The sequence below is a fragment of the Equus asinus genome, chromosome 24, assembly GCF_041296235.1.
Source record: "Equus asinus isolate D_3611 breed Donkey chromosome 24, EquAss-T2T_v2, whole genome shotgun sequence".
NCBI classification, from domain to species: domain Eukaryota; kingdom Metazoa; phylum Chordata; class Mammalia; order Perissodactyla; family Equidae; genus Equus; species Equus asinus.
Genome location: NC_091813.1, coordinates 23,062,652 through 23,084,839, shown reverse-complemented (window position 1 = coordinate 23,084,839; position 22,188 = coordinate 23,062,652). Strand labels below are relative to the sequence as shown.

The window sequence follows — 22,188 nt, the reverse complement described above, 5'->3', positions numbered from 1 at the left end:
CGGGGTTGCAAATGCGAGCAAAATAGAGTCTCTGTACTTAAGGAATTGTTGCTTTGTGTGTATATGTGTACTGGGGGTGGTGCCAGGGAGGAGACAGTTGGCAAACATATGAAAAAATAAATAAGATAATTTCAGATATGTGTAAGTATTACGAAGATGATAAAATTGTTAGAGTGGAGGTGCTTTGACTGCTGTTGTCAGAGAAGGCCTGTCTGAGGAACTAAGGTGTGAGTTGAGGCCTGAATGATAAGAAAAATGAAGTAGGTGGTTCGATTTGCAGTTTGGAGCTCAAGGGAGTGGTGTAGGTTGAAGGCAGAAGTTTGAGAGTCATCGTTATGAACGTGCTATATGAAGCCATGTCCAACACAGTTGAGAAGTCAAGAAAGGTGAGAGTTGACCCTTGCCTTTAGTCAATGTGAGTCATCAGTGACGTTGGTAAGAGTTGTTTCTGTGGAGAAGTGAGGGAGAAAAGCCTAATTAATACATTGACAAGAGAATAGGAGGTAAAGAAATAGGGACAATAAGAATACACATCTTTGAAGGGTTTTGCGATGGAGGAGAGGAGAGCAGGGGACAAGATCCAGCCTTCTTAGAAGATGGATAATGTGAGGGCAGGTTATTATGCCAATAAGAATGATCTGGTGGAGGAGGGAGACGAAGTGGTTATGTAGCATAGAGATGGGGTAATTGCTGGAGTGAAGCCTTTGAAAAGCTAAGATGGGATAGGATCCAGAACATAAGTGAGAGGATGGCCTTGATAATAGGAAATTTCTTCCATTATAACAGGAGGAAAGGCAGAGAATGCGAAAAAAGAGGCACTACAATGGAGAAAAGATAGTCTTTTTTAACAAATGGTGCTGGAACAACATTGCACGTCTGCATGCAAAAAGATGAATCTAGACAGATTTTATTTCCTTCACAAAAATTAACTTAAAATGGGTCACAAACCTCAAAGTAAAATGCAAAACTATAAAAATCCTAGAAGATAACATAGGAGAAAATCTAGATGACCTTGAGTATGGCAATGGCTTTTTAGATATAACACCAAAGACATGATCCATGAAAGCTACACTTCATTAAAATTAAAAATTTCTGCTCTATAAAAGACACTGTCAAGAGAATGAAAACACAAGACACATCCTGGGACAAAATATTTGTAGAAGACATTTGATAAAGGACTTACATAAAATATGCAAAGAACTCTTAAAACTCTACAATAAGAAAACAAACAACAAAGTTTAAAAAATGGGCCAAAGATCTTAACAGACCTTACCAAAGAAAATATACAGATAGCAAATAAGCATATGAAAAGATGTTCTACATTGTGTGTAATCGGGGAAATGCAAATGAAAACAACAGTGAGATACCACTACGCACTTAGTAGAATAGCCAAGATCAAGAACACTGACAACACCAAATGATGGTGTGGATGCGGAGCAACAGGAATTCTCATTCATTGCTGGTGGGAATGCAAAAAGATACAGCCACTTGGGAAGACGGTTTGTGGGTTCTTACAAAACTAAACATACTCTTACCATAAGATCTAATAATCATGCCCCTGGTATTTACCTAAAGGAGTTGAAAAATTATGTCCACAGAAAAACCTGCACATGACTGCTTATAACAGTCTTATTCATAATTGCCCAAACTTGGGAGCCACCAAGATGTCCTTCAGTAGGTAAATGGATAAATAAACTGTGGTACATCCAGACAATGGAATATTATTCAGCGCTAAAAAGAAATGAGCAATTAAGCCATGAAAAGACATGGAGAAACCTTAAATGCATGTTACCAAGTGAAAGAATCCAATCTGAAAAGACTACATACTGTGTGATTCCAAGTATATGACATTCTAGAAAAGGCAAAACTATGGAGACAGTAAAAAATTGCTGGGGTTAGGGAGAAAGGAGTGAATAGGTGGAGCACAGAGGATTTTTAGAGAGTGACACTGCTCTGTGTGATACTGTAATGGTGAATACACGTCACTATACATTTGTCCAAACCCATAGAAAGTACAAAACCAAGAGTGAACCCTCCTGTAAACTATGTGCTCTGGGTGTTAATAAAGTGTCAGCATAGTCCCAACAGTTATAACAAATGTACTACTTTAGTGGGGGATGTTGATAATGGCAGAGGCTGTGCATGTGTAGGGGCAGGTAGTAAGGGAAAATCTCTGTACCTTTTGCTCACTTTTGCTGTGAACCTAAAACTGCTCTAAAAAATAGTTGATTAAGAAAAAGATGCAGGGGGCCTGGCCTGGTGGCGTGGCGGTTAAGTTCATGCCCTCTTCTTCAGCTGCCAGGAGTTCACCAGTTCGGATCCCAGACACAGACCTGCGCACCGCTTATCAAGCCATGCTGTGGCAGGCATCCCACATGTAAAATGGAGGAAGGTGGGCACAGATCTTAGCTCAGTGCTGATCTTCCTCAACAAAAAAGAGGAGAATTGGTGGTAGATGTTAGCTCAGGGCTAATCTTCAAAAAAAGAAAAAGATGCAAGTTCTGGCCTTGTGGCTGAGTGGTTGGGTTTGCCCGCTCTGCTTCAGTGGCCTGGGTTTCGCTGGTTTGGATCCTGGGCATGGACCTAGCATTGCTCATCAAGCCATGCTGTGGTGGCATCCCACATAGAAGAAGTAGAATGCCTTTCAACTAGGATATACAACTATGTACTGGGCTTTGTGGAGAAAAAAAAAAGAGGAAGATTGGCAACAGATGTTAGCTCAGGGCCAATCTTCCTCACCAAAAAGCATTAAAAAAAAAAAAAAAGATGCAGGGAAGGGGCGGAGCAAAATGGCAGGGTGAGCTGACCCGGGATTCTCTCCCCTCCAAAATACAACAAAAGATTGGAAGAACTGAATTTCAGAGAATAAACATAATGCCAGCTCGTTAGAGACCTACAATACCAAGAAGGCGGAGATCATAAACTTTGCTCACACCCTCGGAGGCGCTGGAACGGTAGGTGAGAACATTTCTCCCTCCCCTAGAGTCTGCAATCGCTGCGGCGCAGGTCGGGAAGGAGCTGGGGAGGGGCCGCGCGACCGGGGGATCATCCAGGACTCCTGCCGCTGATTCAGTGGAGACCCGCTGACCGGGGGGAAAGCTTCCGTCCACAGGGACCCTATAAATCAAGGGCCTTGGGAGACCAGAGAACAGAACTGAACCCAGACCAGCGCGCGTGAGTAACAGCCCCCCCCCCACCCCCGGCAAAGCTAGTGGGCGCAGCCGTCTTGCCCCAAGGCAGAGAGCTCATAACTCGTGGCTCTCGACCCCCATCTAGTGGCGACAGGCTGTGACTGCAACTGAATTCTACCACCATGCGAAAAAAACACTCCTCTACCATCCAGCAATTTATAAAAGCCCCAGACCAGAAGGAAAACAATAAAAACATAGAATTAAGTCCTGAGGACCTGGAATTAGGTAAACTAAGTGATAATGAGTTCAGAGCAGCTATAATAAAAAAACTCAATGACGTAGAGAGAAAGATAGAGAAACAAGCCGAGTTCTGGAGTTATTTCACAAGAGATTGAAATCATAAAGAAAAATCAAACAGAATTACTTGAGGTGAAAAACACAATGGACCAGATAAAACAGAACAAGGATTCCCTGAATGCCCATGTAGACAACATAGAGGAGAAAATTAGCATAATAGAAGATAGACAGGCTGAATGGTGCCAGACAGAGGAAGAAAGAGAACTAAGAATTTAAAAAAATGAGGAAAATCTCTGAGAGATAATGGATTCAATGAGGAGTAAGAACATAAGGATCATAGGAATTCCCAAGAATATGGAAAAGAAAAATGGAGCAGAAAATGTGCTTAATGAAATTATTGAAGAGAACTTCCCAAATCTAGGGATCGACGGAGAAATGTGTGTAGAGGAGGGTTTTAGATCTCCTAGATTTGTCAATGTAAAAAGGGCTACCCCAAGGCACATAGTAGTAAAGTTGGCAAAAAGGAATGATAAGGAAAGAATATTCAGGGAAGTAAGGGAAAAAAAGAGAATAACCTATAAAGGAGCCCCTATCAGACTGTCAGTGGATTTGTCTACAGAAACCCTACAAGCTAGGAGAGAATGGAGTGATATATTCAAAGCTTTAAAGGATAAAAACCTTCAGCCAAGAATACTCTATCCAGCAAGAATTTCCTTCAGATATGAGGGAGAAATTAAATCTTTTCCAGACAAACAAAAGTTAAGGGAATTTGTAACTAAAAGCCCTCCACTACAAGAAATCCTCAAGAAGGCTCTCATACCTGAAAAAAGAAAAAAGGGAGAAAGGGAACACAATCCACAGACTAGGGAGACTGATGGATAGAACCAGAACAGGATAGCAAATATTCAATTATAGCATTAGGGTAAAGGTAAGGAAACTACCAAAACAAGGATGATCTTAGTACTCTAACTACCAATTAATAAGACGAGTTGGAATAAAAAATGAAAATAATTATTTAGGAGGGGAAGAGCAAAGGGTCTAAATCAGTATTGGTCGAGTAAGTAAGAGACCACCAGAGAATAGACTATATTATACACGAGATTCTAAATACAAACTTCAAGGTAGACACTAAAATAAAGTACAGAACAGAGTCACAAATCATAAATAAGGAAAAATCTAAGAAACCCAGCATAAGAAATTGCAGTATTAAATGGGTAGTCTAAAGCAAACAGGAAAAGAAACACAGGAAAACAAGATAACGAGTGACAGATTAACAGCACTAAGTCCACATGCATCAATAATCACTCTCAATGTGAACGGATTGAACTCTCCAATAAAAAGACACAGAGTGGCAAAATGGATTAAAGAACAATCCAACAATTTGTTGCCTCCAGGAAACACACCTCAACCCCAAGGACAAACACAGACTCAGGGTGAAGGGGTGGAGGACAATACTTCAAGCAAATAGCAAGGAAAAAAAGGCAGGTGTTGCAATTCTCATATCAGACCAAGTGGATTTCAAAATAAGACAGGTAAAGAGAGACACAGAGGGACAATATATAATGATCAAAGGGACACTTCATCAAGAAGAAATAACGCTTATAAATATCTATGTACCCAACACAGGAGCACCAAGATTCATAAAGCAACTATTAACAGACCTAAAGGAAGATGTTAAAAACAACACAATAATAGTAGGGGACCTCAACACCCCACTCACATCAATGGACAGATCATCCAGACAGAAAATCAACAAGGAAATAGTGGAGCTAAATGAAAAACTAAAACAATTGGACTTAATAGACATATATAGATCACTTCACCCTGAAAGAGCTGAATACACATTCTTCTGAAGTGCACATGAAACATTCTCTAGGATAGACCATATGTTGGGAAACAAGGCAAGCCTCTACAAATTTAAAAAAATTGAAATAATAACAAGCATCTTCTCCGATCATAGTGCTATAAGGCTAGAAATTAATTACAAGAAAAAAGCTGAGAAAGGCACAAAGATGTGGAGACTAAACAACACACTACTGAACAAGCAATGGATCATTGAAGAAATTAAAGAATAAATAAAAAATACCTGGAAACAAATGAAAATGATAGCATGCTGTACCAACTCATATGGGATACAGCAAAAGCTGTATTAAGAGGAAAATTCATTGCAATACAAGCACATCCTAACAAATAAGAAAAATCCCAAATAAGCAACCTTAAAGCACACCTAACTGAACTAGAGAAAAAAGAACAAATGAAGCCCAAAGTCAGCAGAAGGAGAGAAATAATAAAAATCAGAGCAGAAATAAATACTATTGAAATGAAAAAGGCAGTAGAAAGGATCAATGAGACAAAGAGCTGGTTTTTTGAGAAGATAAATAAAATTGACAAACCACTAGCCAGACTTACAAAGAAAAAAGGGGAGAAAGCTCAAATAAACAAAATCAGAAATGAGCGAGGAGAAATAACAACAGACTCTGCAGAAATACAACAGATTATAAGAGAATACTACAAAAAACTGTATGCCAACAGAATGGATAACCTAGAGGAAATGAGTAAATTCTTGGACTCCTACAATCTCCCAAAGCTCACTCAAGAAGAGGCAGACAATTTGAACAGACCAATGACAAGGAAAGAGATTGAAACAGCAATCAAAAACATCCCAAAGAATAAAACCCCAGGACCAGATGGCTTTCCTGGGGAATTCTACCAAACTTTCAGAGAGGATTTAATACCTATCCTTTTCAAGCTATTCCAAAAATTTAGGGAAGATGGAACACTTCCTAACACATTCTATGAGGCCAACATCACGCTGATACCAAAACCTGACAAGGACACCACGAAAAAAGAGAACTACAGGCCAATATCACTGATGAACATAGATGCAAAAATTCTAAACAAAATTTTGGCAACCAGAATTCAGCAATTCATCAAAAGAATTATACATCAGGATCAGGTGGGATTCATACCAGGGACACAGGGATGGTTCAACATCCGCAAATCAATCAACGTGATACACCACATCAACAAACAGGAATAAAAACCACATGATCATCTCAATAGATGCAGAGAAGGCATTTGACAAGATCCAACAGCCATTTATGATAAAAACTCTGAACAAAATGGGCATAGAAGGAAACTACCTCAACATAATAAAGGCCATATACGACAAACCCATAGCCAACATCATACTCAATGGGCAAAAACTGAGCGCCATCCCCCTGAAAACAGGAATGAGACAAGGATTCCCTCTATCACCACTCTTATTCAACATAGTACTGGAGGTCCTGGCCAGAGCAATCAGGCAAGAAAAAGAAATCAAAGGAATCCAAATAGGGAGGGAAGAAGTGAAACTCTCGCTGTTTGCAGACGACATGATCTTATATATAGAAAACCCCAAAGAATCCATTGGAAAACTGTTAGAAGTAATCAACAACTACAGCAAAGTTTCAGGGTATAAAATCAATTTGCATAAATCAGTAGCATTTCTATACTCCAGTAATGAACCAACAGAAAAAGAACTCAAGAATACAATACCATTCACAATCGCAACAAAAAGAATAAAATACCTTGGGGTAAATTTAACCAAGGAAGCGAAGGACCTATATAATGAAAATTACAAGACCTCTCTGAGAGAATTGGATGACAACATAAGGAGATGGAAAGACATTCCATGTACATGGATTGGAAGAGTAAACATAGTTAAAATGTCCGTTCTACCTAAAGCAATCTACAGATTCAACGCCATCCCAATCAGAATCCCAATGACATTCTTTACAGAATTAGAACAAAGAATCCTAAAATTCATACGGGGCAACAAAAGACCCTGAATTGCTAAAGCAATCCTGAGAAAAAAGAACAAAACGGGAGGCATCACAATCCCTGACTTCAAAACATACTACAAAGCTACAGTAATCAAAACAGCATGGTACTGGTACAAAAACAGGTGCACAGATCAATGGAGCAGAGTTGAAAGCCCAGAAATAAAACCACACATCTATGGACAGCTTATCTTTGACAAAGGAGCTGAGGGCATACAATGGAGAAAAGAAAGTCTTTTCAACAAATGCTGCTGGGAAAACTGGAAAGCCACATGTAAAAGAATGAAAATTGACCATTCTTTTTCACCATTCACCAAAATAAACTCAAAATGGATCAAAGACCTAAAGGTGAGACCTGAAACCATGAGGCTTCTGGAAGAAAACGTAGGCAGTACACTCTTTGACATCAGTATTAAAAGGATCTTTTCGGACACCATGCCTTCTCAGAGAAGGGAAACAATAGAAAGAATAAACAAATGGGACTTCATCAGATTAAAGAGCTTCTTCAAGGCAAATGAAAACAGGATTGAAACAAAAAAACAACCCACTAACTGGCAAAAAATATTTGCAAGTCCTATATCTGACAAAGGCTTAATATCCTTAATATATAAAGAACTCTCGCAACTCAACAACAAAACATCAAACAACCCAATCAAAAAATGGACTGGAGACATGAACAGACATTTCTCCAAAGAAGATATACTGATGGCCAATAGGCACATGAAAAGATGCTCATCATCGCTGATCATCAGCGAAACGCAAATCAAAACTACACTAAGATATCACCTTACACCCGTTAGAATGACAGAAATATCTAAAACTAATAGCAACAAATGTTGGATAGGTTGCGGAGACAAAGGAACCCTCATACACTGCTGGTGGGAATGCAAACTGGTGCAGCCACTATGGAAAACAGTATGGAGATTCCTCAAAAAATTAAAAATAGAACTACCATACGATCCAGCCATCCCACTACTGGGTATTTATCCAAAGAGCTTGAAGTCAGCAATTCCAAAAGTCCTATGCACCCCAATGTTCATTGCAGCATTGTTTACAATAGCCAAGACGTGGAAGCAACCTAAGTGTCCAGCAACAGACGAATGGATAAAGAAGATGTGGTACATATATACAATGGAATACTACTCAGCTGAAAAACAGAACAAAATCATTCCATTTGCAACAACATGGATGGACCTTGAGAGAATTATGTTAAGTGAAATAAGCCAGCGAGAGAAGGACAATCTGTGTACGACTCCACTCATATGAGGAATTTAAAATTATGGACTAAGAACAGTTGAGTGGATACCAGGGGAAAGGTGGGGTGGGGGGTGGGCACAAAGGGTGAAGTGGTGCACCTACAACATGACTGACAAACATTAATGTACAACTGAAATTTCACAAGATTGTAACCTATCAATAACTCAATAAAAAAAAAAGATGCAGATGGGTTCGGTTTATATTAGAAAGATGAGGTATTTTTTACCCACCTGTATCTATTTGTGTTTGAAATTTGATATTTGGTTATCAGCTGAGAGTGAGAGGGAGATAGGTGTGGGAGAGGTGAGGAGAAAAGAGAACGTGTGAATGGTCCTCTCAGAAAGCGCTAAGTTGAATTTGCTAGGAAATCATAGTGGTAAACTTTATAAGAGAAGAGTGCCAATTTGAGATTTTTGGCTATGAATAGGAAGTGAATCTTATCAACATTGTTTTGTGATTTTTTTTATAACAGTACTTTGACCAAATAGTAGTAGTAGGGGTCCCTATTATTTAGATTGTGGTATTGAGATGACACTTTCTACTAAAAGAAAGCAGGCTCATTTCAGGTTTGGGGCAGACGTTTTCAAGACAAAATGGAACATCTTGTCATAACAGAGAAAAAGGAAGCTGTCAAAAACTATTATAACTACTATAGTCATGTCAAAAGGACTGAGGGGCCAACATGAAGAGTCTTCCACTGGCCAAATATTGGACAGTTTGAGTGTCAATAAAAGAAAATAACTGTGATGATTAGAACACATCAAATATGTGTAAATCCATGAGTTCATATTGATCCAAAACACACACGCGCGCACACACACACACACACACACAAAACTTAGTGGAAACTCTTGAAAGATTTTAGCAAATTAGCTATTTTAAAAACTAAGTAAGAGAAAGAATCAAGCATTTATCATTTTCTTATATCAACTTTAGATTGAGTAATCAAAGAACAAATGTGGTAAAATTTCTCTTTAAAGAGGCATTCCAGCAAATAAATAGAGAATGATTGATACAATTGAAATATCACCATTTTGTAACCCCTAATGAATTAATTAATTTAGATATTAAGCATCAGAAGCTGCTAAAATCACAAAAAGGACTGCAAGATATTATGCATCTTCTGATACCACCAAACCATGAATGTCTGTAAAAAATTGAACATGAATCTGATGACGCCTTTAGATTCAGTTACCAACTTTCCAAGAAATACAGAGGAAGGATTAACATGTTAATCTATACCATAGGGATGCAATCAGCAAAATCCAGATTGTGGGAAACTGTACCAGTAAATTAAACTGTAGTGTCTGGGGATGGTTTATAGTGTGGATAATAAAACTGTAAATTAACAAATGATACCATGAAAGTCAGGATAGTGGTTACTCTTAGAAGAGGGGGAGTTTCAATTGGGAGAACACATAGGGAGGGCGTCTGGATAACTGATGAGATTCTCTCCGCTGAAATGGATGTTATGAGGAAGGGTGGTTGCCTTAAACAGTTGATTAAGCTGAATATTTGTTATATGTGGTTCTCTGTATTTGAGTTATATTTAACAATACTAAGGTAAAACTTTTAAGTGAAGTTAAGACATTAAAAATTTTTTTTATTTTAATTTTTAAAGTTAATTGTTAGGCTTTCATGGGAAATGGGGAGCAATGGGAGAGCAGTGCTAAAGACTTCAGTTGAGAGTCTAAATAACAGAATTGCAAACAGCAACTAAGACCGCAGACCAAAGAATCAAGTAAGTTGCGCATGAAAGGACTGCTCAGCGTTAGTCACTCACTTCAGCTGCCCTCAATACACGTTCTCATCTGTACATTGTGAATATGCAGTAAGTCGAATATACACCGAAAATGCTTGTTTACCTATGCTTCATTTTGCTGTTCAAAGTGCTTTTATATATGTTATTTAATGAAAGACTGCCAGAGTCCAGGAGTGGAAGTGCTAATGCTATTTAAATTCTCTGTATATAAAAATAGTGAATGTTTCTTTAATTAAAAAATACTTAAGAATATGCAATATAAGAATGAACCTACCTTTACTGTAGATGTCAATATATTGTTTAAAGTAATTTCTCCTTTACTTATATGATTCCTATACCTTATTTAAGGAAATAATTTTCACTAGTTTGATAAAAATGGGGATATATTAAACTGAGGTGAAACAATTTTTAAATGTTCATGACAGTTTGACAAGTCTGAAGTAAACTAAAACGACTCCGTTTTTTCTTGCCAGAGGTCTCTTTATTAGTATCCATGATCGCGGGCATATTGCTTCAATTCTTAATGCATGGCCAGAAGATGTCATCAAGGTAAGTTATCACATTTTTCCACTATGGCAAATTTATTCTTTTTCATGTCCCGTAACATATTGACAATTTTCAAGATATTGGGTAGTATTCACTAGCTTTCCTAAGTGAATGTCGCCTAATTTATATCCCTTTGATTTTTGCATAGTAGATTCCAACTGTCCCTCAGTATCCTTGGGGGGATTGATTCCAGGACCCCCGTGGATACCAAAGTCCTTGGATGCTCAAGTCCCATATGTAAAATGGTGTAGCATTTGCATATAACCTGTGCACATCCTCCCCTATTTTAAATTATCTCTAGATTACTTATAATATAGAATGCAATGTAAATGCTGCATAATTATACTGTATTGTTTAGGGAAAAATGACAAGGAACAAAAGTCTGTTCGGTACAGATGCAACCATCATGGACCTTTCTATCCCGCATTGGTTGAATCCTGTGGTTGCAGAACCTGTGGGTACGCTGGGCGACTGCAATTTTAGTCTAAGACTATTTAGATACTGTTTCCCCGTTATTTCCATTAAACTTCTTAGTATTTCTTTATTCATTGTAAGTGATGATAAATGTTAAAGTAGTGTCTGAATTTCTTTAGGCAAACTCCTTTTTCATATCTTTTGTGTTTAATCACTACTAAGAGGAATCCAGGTAGGCAAAAAAATCTGTTAATTCATTTCTGTTATCATTGTGACCGTAAGTAGCTCATCTGACTTCCCTCTGTGAGTGAGCTAATGAAAATAAAATAAGAATGGTATGTGACATTTGGTAGCTCTCTGTGTGAGACACTTTTACCTGGATCACCTCTGGTATTATCCTGGTACTTCAGAGAGGAAAGGCAGGCCCAGGGGGCTACACAGGCGAGTGAGTGTGCGCTGGTGGGAGCTGGACACGGGTCTCAGAGCCCTTGCTGTCAAACATGGTGTTCTACCACCCGCCTTGTCTAAGGATGGTGAGATGTACCTATCCCTCCTTGGCTCCCTTTTCCTTTCTGTTAGGTGCCCAGCAACTTTGGGATATCTTTTAGGACTAAGATTGAGCAAATTGATGCCTTTTGGTGGTACAAAAGCACTTCAGCTGTGACTTCCAAAGTGTGACTCCCCTAATGACCTTTTCTGTTTGAGCAGTTATGGCTAGAATCGATTCACTTGGCTCTTTAAGGCTCAGGCTAGGTCAACTTGTAAAGAAACATGTTTTTCACTATTTTCAATCTTCCCAGTTTTTCCACTTTGCCCACCTAAGTTGCTCCTTCACCTTTTCTCCCATCAAGTAGACTGCAGTGTCCACAGATCCTGTCCTTAGAAGTTACCCTAAAAATGTGTTAATTCCATGAAATATAAATGTCTGATCCTCTAAGAAGGATACTTACTTTTTTTTTTTAGGAAGATTAGCCCTGAGCTAACATCTGCTGCCAATCCTCCTCTTTTTGCTGAGGAAGACTGGCCCTGAGCTAACATCTATGCCCATCTTCCTCTACTTTATATGTGGGACCCCTGCCACAGCGTGGCTTGCCAAGTGGTGCCATGTCCACACCTGGGATCTGAACCGGTGAACCATGGGCCGCCAAAGCAGAACATGCAAAGTTAACCGCTGCGCCACCGTGCCAGCCCCAAGGATACTTACATTTTAACCAGGACACTAGAGATGATTTTAAGAATGAGTCAATATAGGAAATAGTTTTGGGGTAGAGAGGTCTAATTAATATCCTTCTAATCATAACAGCTGGGCAATAAGCAGTCACTTGCTTCATGTTCTTCCTACTAGCTGATCTGAATATTTAACTTCATTAGTAGCCTATATCCTTTTGACTCCTTAATTTTGGGCCCTCACTGATATTCTTGATCCTGACTATACCTACTGTTGTTGAAAAAGCCTAGCATAGAGTTTGGTGCATAGTAGGCACTTAATAAATGGCAGCTGTTTACTGTAATAGAATATTGAAGAATAAGATAAGAGTCTCTGTTGTGTAATTGAAAGCAAACCAGGCAATCAATTATTAGAGAAAATATAATTAAACTGTCTGGTATAAATTATTAGTGCCGTATTCATCCAGTCAGAGTTGAATATCCTTCAGAGAAGGCTGGAACAGTTAAGAAATATTTCTAGCAGAGTTGGAACTTAAATCTAGCCTTCGATAGTTAGAAGGGGAAGAAGGCACTGTCCTAAGAAGGGAACATATGGTTGTAGGTCTCAAGTTCGGGACAAGAGGGGTGTGTTCACGTGCAAAAGGAAGGCTGGCCCAACTAAAGCTAAGTGTCCTTATTGAAATGTAGTGAGATTAAGGTTGTCTAAGAGATGACCAAATTATTATGAAAGGTCTTGAAATTCAGAAAGAGGGATTTAGACTTGAAAAAGTAGGATGTAATATTTAAACAGGGGAATGACTTTACATAAGTAATATTTGAGGAAGTTTCAGCAGAGAGAGAAGAAAAAGAGGCAGGAGTTCTGTATCCAGGAAGTCTACAACAGGAGCACAGGCCCCAGGAAAGGAAAAGACGGAATGAAGACAGGACACGTAGTGAGAGTCTGTGCGCATTCAGGGGAACCCCTGCGTATTTCACACACAAAGTTTATATTCAGGTAATGCCGAGATAGTAATTGACAAAGTAGGATGGGGATTTAATTTCTGAAACACAGACATCGTTGATACAACTTGGGTTATCTTGCTGGGATAATCCTCTTGTTGTGGCTTTATTATGCAGAAAACATCCAGCTGCTTTATTTTTCTTAAGCAGGAGATAAAGTAGGTAAAAACAAAAGCAAGAGTGTGTTAATTTAGTGATAAATTGCATATATCACACATTTTTTTTATTTCAGAGAATTCCTTTACTATTAAAATTCACTCTTTAATGTTGAAATGTTTGTGAATTAATGCTAAAATGTATATTTGTAATAAGGCATAAACTGAGCTAAAATATCAACTGCCTCAAAATGTAGTTTAAAAATTACTCAAATAACTACCACCTATATAAATGTCTATGGTATATTTATATAATTAAATTGATAGCTCGGGATGAGAGAAGAGCTTAGGGAATAAAGCTTATGAAGAAATGAAAAAGAACAATGCTTTTCCTAGACTTTGTATTCAAGACATATATTTAGTTTGACTTAGATGTGCTATCAAAAATAAATGAAAATGCTATGGGTTTTTTTTTTTTTTGCTGAGGAAGATTCACTCTGAACTAGCATCTATTGCCAATCTTCCTCTTTGTGCTTGAGGAAGATTCACTCTAAGCTAAGATCTATGCCAGTCTTCCTCTGTTTCGTATGTGGGCTGCCACCACAGCGAAGTGCACCGAACTTAAGCCCTAGGCCATGGGACCAGACCCATGAAAATGCTGTGTTCTTTTAACCCCCTTTTTCAAAACAAAATTGAAACTGATGAGAATTACAAGTAGCAACTCTCTGGGTTTAAGTATCTTTAATGAAACCCAGAAAGCATTATATAGATTATTTAGATCACAACTAAGTTATATGACAATGTTCCTCTCCTTATAAAATAGCTCATAAACGTATTTAAAAGTGTATGCAGGCCAATTGGACTTTACTTCTTCAAGAAACACATTCACAAAAGTGTATATGATCAGTGATATATACAAGTTCCTCTATTGCGGTATTATTATTTATTTATTTATTTATTATTATAAATAAAATAATATCTATTAAATATAAGTTTGAAGTATTTTGACTTTGAAAATTTGGCTTTAATTTAATTTAAAAACTAAAGTTGCAGTTTTCTGCAGTATTTGGTTGTCTTTCTTAGGTTAAATCAGAGCTAACTAACCCAATGGTATCAAGTTGCCTCCTCTGAGACAGCATAACATATTGACCCTTTGCAATTGGACATGGAAAATTTATCAGCTCTCTGGAATATGCAAAGATAATTTTCACCCACCTCTCAAATGTGTTTACTTTTAAGGCAGTTCTTTGAGAGCTGCATAATATAGGTGAACAGAAAATTAAATGAAAAGACTCAAAGTGTATTTTTAAATATGTGCCACAGTGTAGCATGCTGGAAAAACACTGTCCTGGGAGTTAACACACCTGAGTTCTTGTTCTTTGGTATTAACCAGATAACCCACCTTGGGCAAATTATTTCAGTTCTCTGACCTTTAGTTTCCTAATCTAGAATAAGAGGGATGAACTGAGTGTGCTCTAAATTCCCCTTTACTTCTAAAATGCTATGCCTCTGTACGTTTGTCCTGGTGATAATAATAGCATTAATAGCTACATTTTTTTGAGAATTTGTAATGTACCAGGTACTGTGGTAAGTTCTTTGTATGTTGTGATCTCATTTTATTGAATCATAGATTTATTCAATTAACTAATGGTTATTGATTGTTTACTATGTGCTGTGCTGTGTGCTGGTGTACAGTAAAGAGCAAAACAGTCGGTTCCTAATTTATGTAGCTGCTCTCAAAAGTGCACTTATTATTCCCATTTTACAAAGAAGAAACAGAAGCTTTAATTCATCAGTTTATCCAAGGTCGAATACCTAACGTTTTTCCAAGGCTGCATGGATATAACTGGTGTAGTAGTTGGTAGAAAATCTAATAAATTGTGCTTCACGTTACTTAACTATGGACACTCCTGTAATTGTCCTCAAAGTGGATGTGACTAGTTTTCATGCTGCCCTGTTTCGCTTTAGTTCCCAGTTTGAGCTCTTATTTCTCTGTCCTCTTCCCACTGCTCCTCTTGATTGAAGACGGAGTTATTTGGGTTGTTTGAATCTTTATGTGAATAATCTCTCTTTTTTCTTTTTTTGTTGAGGAAGATTGTCCCAGGTCTAACATCAGTGTCAGTCTTCCTTTATCTTGTACATGGGACCCAACCACAGCATAGCTTGATGAGCAGCGTGCAGGTCCACACAGGGGATCTGAACCTGTGAACCCTGGGCTGCCGAAGTGAAGCGTGAGAACTTCACCACCACACCACCAGGCTGGCTCCCCTCTCGTCTTTTTTCAACAACCAAATTAATCATATATATGTATTTTTAACAAAATATAAAAAATATATTTCAAATGTATTTATTTTCCCTACTCTTAAATCACGTAAAATCTTTTTCATGTATATTCGATTATGTTTTTTGACAGCTTAATATTTCATTATCGTAAGTATTATCTTCAGGAATAAAGACCAGGAACTGTGCCCTAGGATTTGTGAGCATCTATTAATAGATGTCTTTTCTGTTTCTTCTAGGCTATTGTGGTGACGGATGGAGAGCGCATTCTTGGCTTGGGGGACCTTGGCTGTAATGGAATGGGCATCCCTGTGGGTAAACTGGCTCTGTACACAGCTTGTGGTGGGATGAATCCTCAAGAATGTCTGCCTATCATTCTGGATGTGGGAACGGAAAATGAGGTAAACAATTCAAGTCTATGTGACAGCTATTTACCTTAAAGAGTAGAACCAATTCTTGCATTTTGAGCTTATTCCAGAACTTTATGAAATTCATACTTTTCTGTCTGATTCTCCCTCTCTCCTCAAACCTGTCCTCCAATTCTTGTAAGAAAACTATTTTCTCTGTCCCTTTTCCCTTCTCTATAATATGATTAATCTTTTACCAGCTTGTTTAGGATTCTATTATCCTTTCATGCGTGTTTATACCATTATTCAATAGACTATATGTTTTACTTTAGGATATTATGGTTTCTTTTTTTTAATTATTTTTTTCATACTACATAGGAACTAATCCCAGAGGACTTAAGTTTAATCAGCCTGAAATCTTCTTATTCTAAAAATCTGTCTTGAACCTGAGGTAGATGATTTGTAGTTTAGCATTTCTCATTCCTGCATCTAAATTTTAGAATCTCAAAGTCGTATATCAAGTAGAAAATTTTTTGCTCATCCTTTATTAGTAATGTTTAGGATTAGTTTTGGGTGATAGGTACTAGAAATTAAAGGCTGAATTTTCTGAAATAGAGAGGAAAGATAATGATCAGTTAAGGATAGACTTTTTAAAAGTTACATACAAATTTCAGACTTAGGCTCAGAATAGATTCATCATCAAAAAAGACCTTGATAATTTAAACAAGTGTGTACACTTTTTATAGTTATTTTCTTTGTTCCCTTCTAAAACAATTTAAAACATAACTTTTGACCTGCTAATAATACGTTATAATAGTAACTTGAACAGTTTTTATATTCTTTAACTTGTAAAAAGTTATAATATTTAACTTCCTATATACATGAATGCACATTTAACTTTTATAAAGGATATGTTTTAATAAAAATACATTGCATATCTGGCTTTTTTTCCTAATAACAATAGAAATGACCTAGAAATGATCAAAGCTGACCTCTTAAAACAAATATCCCCAAATTGGGTATATACATTGGACATTAAGATTTCCTCTTTATTTTTTCATATATTTTAAAACATTCTTCTGTGGTAAATTGCATTGAAATTAAAGTTTAAAAATCATAAAATCTGTATAACATCTTACAAATTCTAGGAAGAGAGGAAGAAGAGTAAAGAGTGATGAAACAGGCCTGCAGAAACTGAAGAATTGAGTTTTAAACTTGGGCCTTTTATTGAGATTGTCAGTATAACGTGGACCTAGAGAAGGTTGTGCAGTAGTGAAATGATAACACTGGGACTTCTGCGCTGATAGATTGTGTTAGTTACGTGAAATTCTTGATTTCGTGAGGGTGGATCTCAAAATTGTCAAATTGGCCTTGAATTTTCTCGCATTATCTCCATTGAGTATTCCTTTGTCTTTTGGTATTCACTGCTTTTATGATATTCCATTTCTGTCCCTCAGCCTGCAGAACCCATATCTGCCTGTCTTTCACCAAATTTCTTGCTTTGCCCTGCTGTAGATCTAGCTTTGTTTGTTTTTTTCCCATTAAGCGTGCCTGGTACTCAGTACACTTCCAAGTTTTTCGAGCTGCTAAATTAGAAAATGAATCTGTTGTTAAAATGCTATGTGTTATTTCTAAAGATTTTTGCTTACCGCCAATGGACTTTTGGAAATATTAGGAAAAAAATTAAGTGACTCGTGGAATTTTGACAGGTCAGTGGAGAATATCTTTTTAGCTTGAGAGAGCCTTTCTGAAACTCTAATTCCCATTAGGTAGCTTTAATTGAGTTAGACAAACATTAAGTTGGCAACTCTTAATGTTCTTATTTTGTTTATTCTGACATTTTACTTTTTAATTTATTCTTACACTGCTGCTTTACTGAGAAGACAAGAAAGGAAACATTTCAGTAGAGTAGAATGTTAGTGACTCAGTTGGTTTGTGTAAAATGTAATGGAGTATTTGTGTTGCCACTTTATATTTCTACTTTCACATGTGGAAAACTGCTATTAGTCAAAACTGTCCTGTAGTGATAATTTTTAATCTCATCACTTTTGTGACTCTCTGTCCAGTTTTACACTTCATAATAAAAATAAAAATGAATTGATACTAATGCTTAGTTTCTTATCCAGAATAACCTAGCAAAGTTTAATGAAAAGTCGTTCTCTTTTTTACAATTTACAAATGTTCCCTTTTTTTGTCATAAATAGCTATATTGAGTGGTAATGGAAATAGAGGTGGAATTAGCAGCTGATTAACAAGACAATCTTCACTTGCTGTAAAGTCACACTTTCTGACTTCTACATCTCTGTAGCTTTCAACTAAAGAAGTTTAAAGAACAAAGGCACTGAAACTGAGCCACAGAAGTGCTTGGCTAAAAAATACTCTTATTCTTTAAGTTAATAATGCAAAGCGTTAATTTAGGTGGAATGTTTGTGTTTCATCTTACCTTTTATCTATTATTTCACAGTCCACATTTTCTTTAATTTACTTGTGAAGCAGTTGCTATATAGAATTTATTTCTGTACCTGAGGTAAATTTTCTAAAATTGTTTCTTAAGAGCATACTATATTTAACTTCTTCTTTTTTTCTGTTGTTGCACAATCTTTTCATAGAAGTTACATTTCTTATTTGCCTATTTTTGTTAAATAAGTGACCCAATATCAAAGCTTGCTGTTTGACTAAAAATGGGAGTGGATGTTCTTTGTGTCCCCTCCCTGCTTGTCTGGGTATTATTGGGTTTAGAGGCTGCTTCGTCTGTTACATAGTGTATTAGTCTGCTAGAGCTGCCATGACAGTACCACACACTGAGTGGCTGAACCAATAGAAGTTGATTTTCTCACAGTTCTGAAGGCTACAGATCCAAGATCAAGGTGTCAGCCAGGTTACTTTCTTCTAAGGTCTCTCTCCTTGGATTGTCTTCCTCTGGTGTCTTTACGTGGTCTTTCCTCTGTGTGCATCTGTGTCCTAATTTTTTCTTATAAGAACACTAGTTGTATTAGATTAGGTCCCACCCTAATGACCTCATTTAACTTAATTGCATTTTTAAGGACCCTGTCTCCAAATACAGTCATATTCTGAGGTACTAGGATTAGGACTTCAGCGTAGGAGTCGAGGGGGACACAATTCAGCCCATCACGTATGGTCAGTCTCCAAGAGGACGTGGGCAGTGTGAGCAGGAGAATATTGTCTCTGCATCATTAGTCTTTGTTATTAAGGCATTGCTCCGTGTCTCAGCTTTTGTGATTCTGATGTTGTGTCTACTCTGGTCTTCAGTTCGTGTGTACAGTGTATCTAGATCTAGAATTGTTACTGGAACTTGAGCTCACAAAGTTGAAGCCTCTTTCCATTTAGAAAATTCCCCCTTGTTTTTCAGGAAGCGCTCTTCATCGTTGGCATGAACCAGCCATGTTGGAGAGAAACTGAACGAAAGAAAAACCTTGTAGGTTTTCTATCATATGTACCTGCCATTTATCTTTCAGCCTTTGTATAGAAGCTAGTGTTGGCACTAGAATGAGGCTTGTATTAGTTTTCTATTGCTACCATAAATTGTTACAAACTTAGTGGCTTAAAGAAACACAAATATATCACCTTATAGTTCTATAGGTCACAAGTCTGACACAAGTCTCAAAAGACTACAATCATAAAATATGTCAGCAGGGCCATATCCTTGTCTTTTCCAGCTTCTAGAGACTGCTTCCATTCCTTGGTTCATGGTCCTCTTTATCCATTTTCAAAGCCAGCAATGTAGTATCTCTCTGACCTGACCTGCTTCTGTCATCTCATCTCTTTCTCTAACTACAGCCAGGAAAGGTTTTTCTTTTTCTTTCTTCTCTTGTTTTGAGGAAGATTAGCCCTGAGCTAAGATCTACCACAAAACCTCCTCTCTTTTTTGCTGAGGAAGACTGGCCCTGGGCTAACATCCATGTCCATCTTCCTCTACTTTATGTGTGGGATGCCTACCACAGCATGGCCTGACAAGCGGTGCGTAGGTCTCCACCTGGGATCCGAACCAGCGCACCCTGTGCCGCCTAAGCAGAACGTGTGAACTTATCCACTGTGCCACTGGGCTGGCCCAAGGTTTTTCATTTTTAAAGACTCACCCTTAATCACATTGGCAAAGTCTCTTTTGCCACATAAGGTAATGTATTTACAGGCTCTAGGGGAGGGGCTGTTATTATTCTGCCTACCACCTGGTCCGAGCTAGAATGTCATCATTTCTCCCTCAATCCTCCTTCACTTCTGGCCTTTTTCCTTTCATTTTATGGGGGTTACTTGCCACTTCAGGCAAGTCATCCCACATTGGAGTGAATGCTAATCATTATGATAAAGCCAGCGGAGAGAGCATAATCCCTCAGCAGCCAGGCTTTCAGTTTGTAGCGTCGTGTACTTTCTTTTTGGGAGTCTCATTTTACCTCATCCTCTCTAAATTAGAAGATGAGAATGGACTGTATCAAGAATTTCTGTATCTGTTTTCCGAGACACTGCACCAGTGCCTTGGGAATGAGAGTGGGGTCTTTCTTCAGTTTGGTTTTATATGCACTGTAACCATCAGGAACTCCTTGAAGGTCGTGATACATTGTAGAAATACCCATTATCTAAATAAAATAGACAACACGTTTACATGAGAGCAGCCTTCTGGGAAATAGAATAATTTCATTTTAACTTAACAATGGAAGTTTGAAATGAGTGGTTCTCAGTATATGTTCTACAGACAAATTCAGAATTACCAGGGGCGTGTGTGAAGAATGCGAAATCCTAGGATGCACTCCAGACTTACTGAATCTCAGTCAAATTTTAATCATTTTTATTTCTACCATTTTAAAACATTCATGCCAGCTCATGTGCATACTGATATTTTAAGTATTGCTTTCGACTCTTGACTGAAGGTTGGCACCTAGTTTACTAAATCTTATTGATGACATGAGCCAGCAAAACAGCAAAAATTATAGATTATTTCTTTATAGAAACTGTTTTTTTATTTGAAAATAATGAGTAAATAGCAAAAAAGAAAATGATTATCTGTATATTGTAAGTAAAATTTAAACATAAATGCTAAAATGGAGAATATTTGTAACATTATGGCAGATTATGGTTTATAATGTTCTTAATATTCAGAGAATGCTTTCAGGTCAATACGAAAATGTCAAATGTGAAATATGCAAATTACCTGAGGACATATGGACACAGAGAAGTTACACATGAAGAAATAAACATGGTCAATAAACTTATGAAAAAACGTTTAATAATATTAGAAGAATACAAATGGGTGCTACTTGATAACATTATATATGTAAATATATTTATATGTATTATTTTATTATATATTATATTCATATATATTTATATGTATGTTCATATATATATACACACTCATATATATTTGAGGCTGCAGCAAAATACACACACTGTATGTCACTGGGGGAAATGTTAATTTGTTCATGCTCTCTAGGAAGGCAGAGTTCCAATAGAGATCACAAATTTTAAAAATGTTCAGCTAGTAACATGGAAACTTTTCACAGTGTATTATGTGAGAAGGGGTTATAAAACAGTCCATGATATTGTTCCAGATTTGGACAGCTAATATTATACATACATAGACATAAAGAAAAGCACCTGGAAGAATATGCATCAAGGTGCTAGTGGTGAGTAATTCTGAGTGCGTTGAGATTATTGGTATTCTTTGTTTTTAATTTTACTTTTCAGTGCCCTCAAATTTTCTGATAGGCAAATATTGCTTTTTCAATGATAAAAAACAAAGTATTAAGAAAATGTTTTTTAACTCTCAGAAACTTCAGATTGGGAAGGTAGAAATGTGAGACAAGACCAAGGTGAGAGTTGGTAATGATTACTGTTAGCTTCAAATAAATGAATGCTTCAAATAAAAATTCCCAAGGGTCCCGAATTGGGATAGTGCTAACAAGTAATTATACAAGTAAAAACAAGTAAAGTTATTAACTTTAACAATATATACTCTCCTTATCTCCTTTTTGGAACTCTCTTATATTTCTGTATGCTTTGTCCTCTACTCTGTCCTCAATCTTTTTCCTTCTCTCCTGCTTGTAACTCTTCGTAAGG

At 37.2% G+C, this 22,188-nt stretch overlaps 1 protein-coding gene across 1 annotated transcript in view; it reads left to right on the top strand.

Moving 5' to 3' along the window:
* The window catches only part of ME1 (malic enzyme 1), a 175,742-nt gene that overhangs the window by 49,945 nt on the left and 103,609 nt on the right, over positions 1-22,188 (top strand). The window contains exons 4-5 of the mRNA XM_044757491.2: positions 10,742-10,817; positions 16,009-16,170. Coding sequence (XP_044613426.2) covers positions 10,742-10,817; positions 16,009-16,170 — 238 coding nt within the window. The remainder of the gene's footprint in view (positions 1-10,741; positions 10,818-16,008; positions 16,171-22,188) is intronic.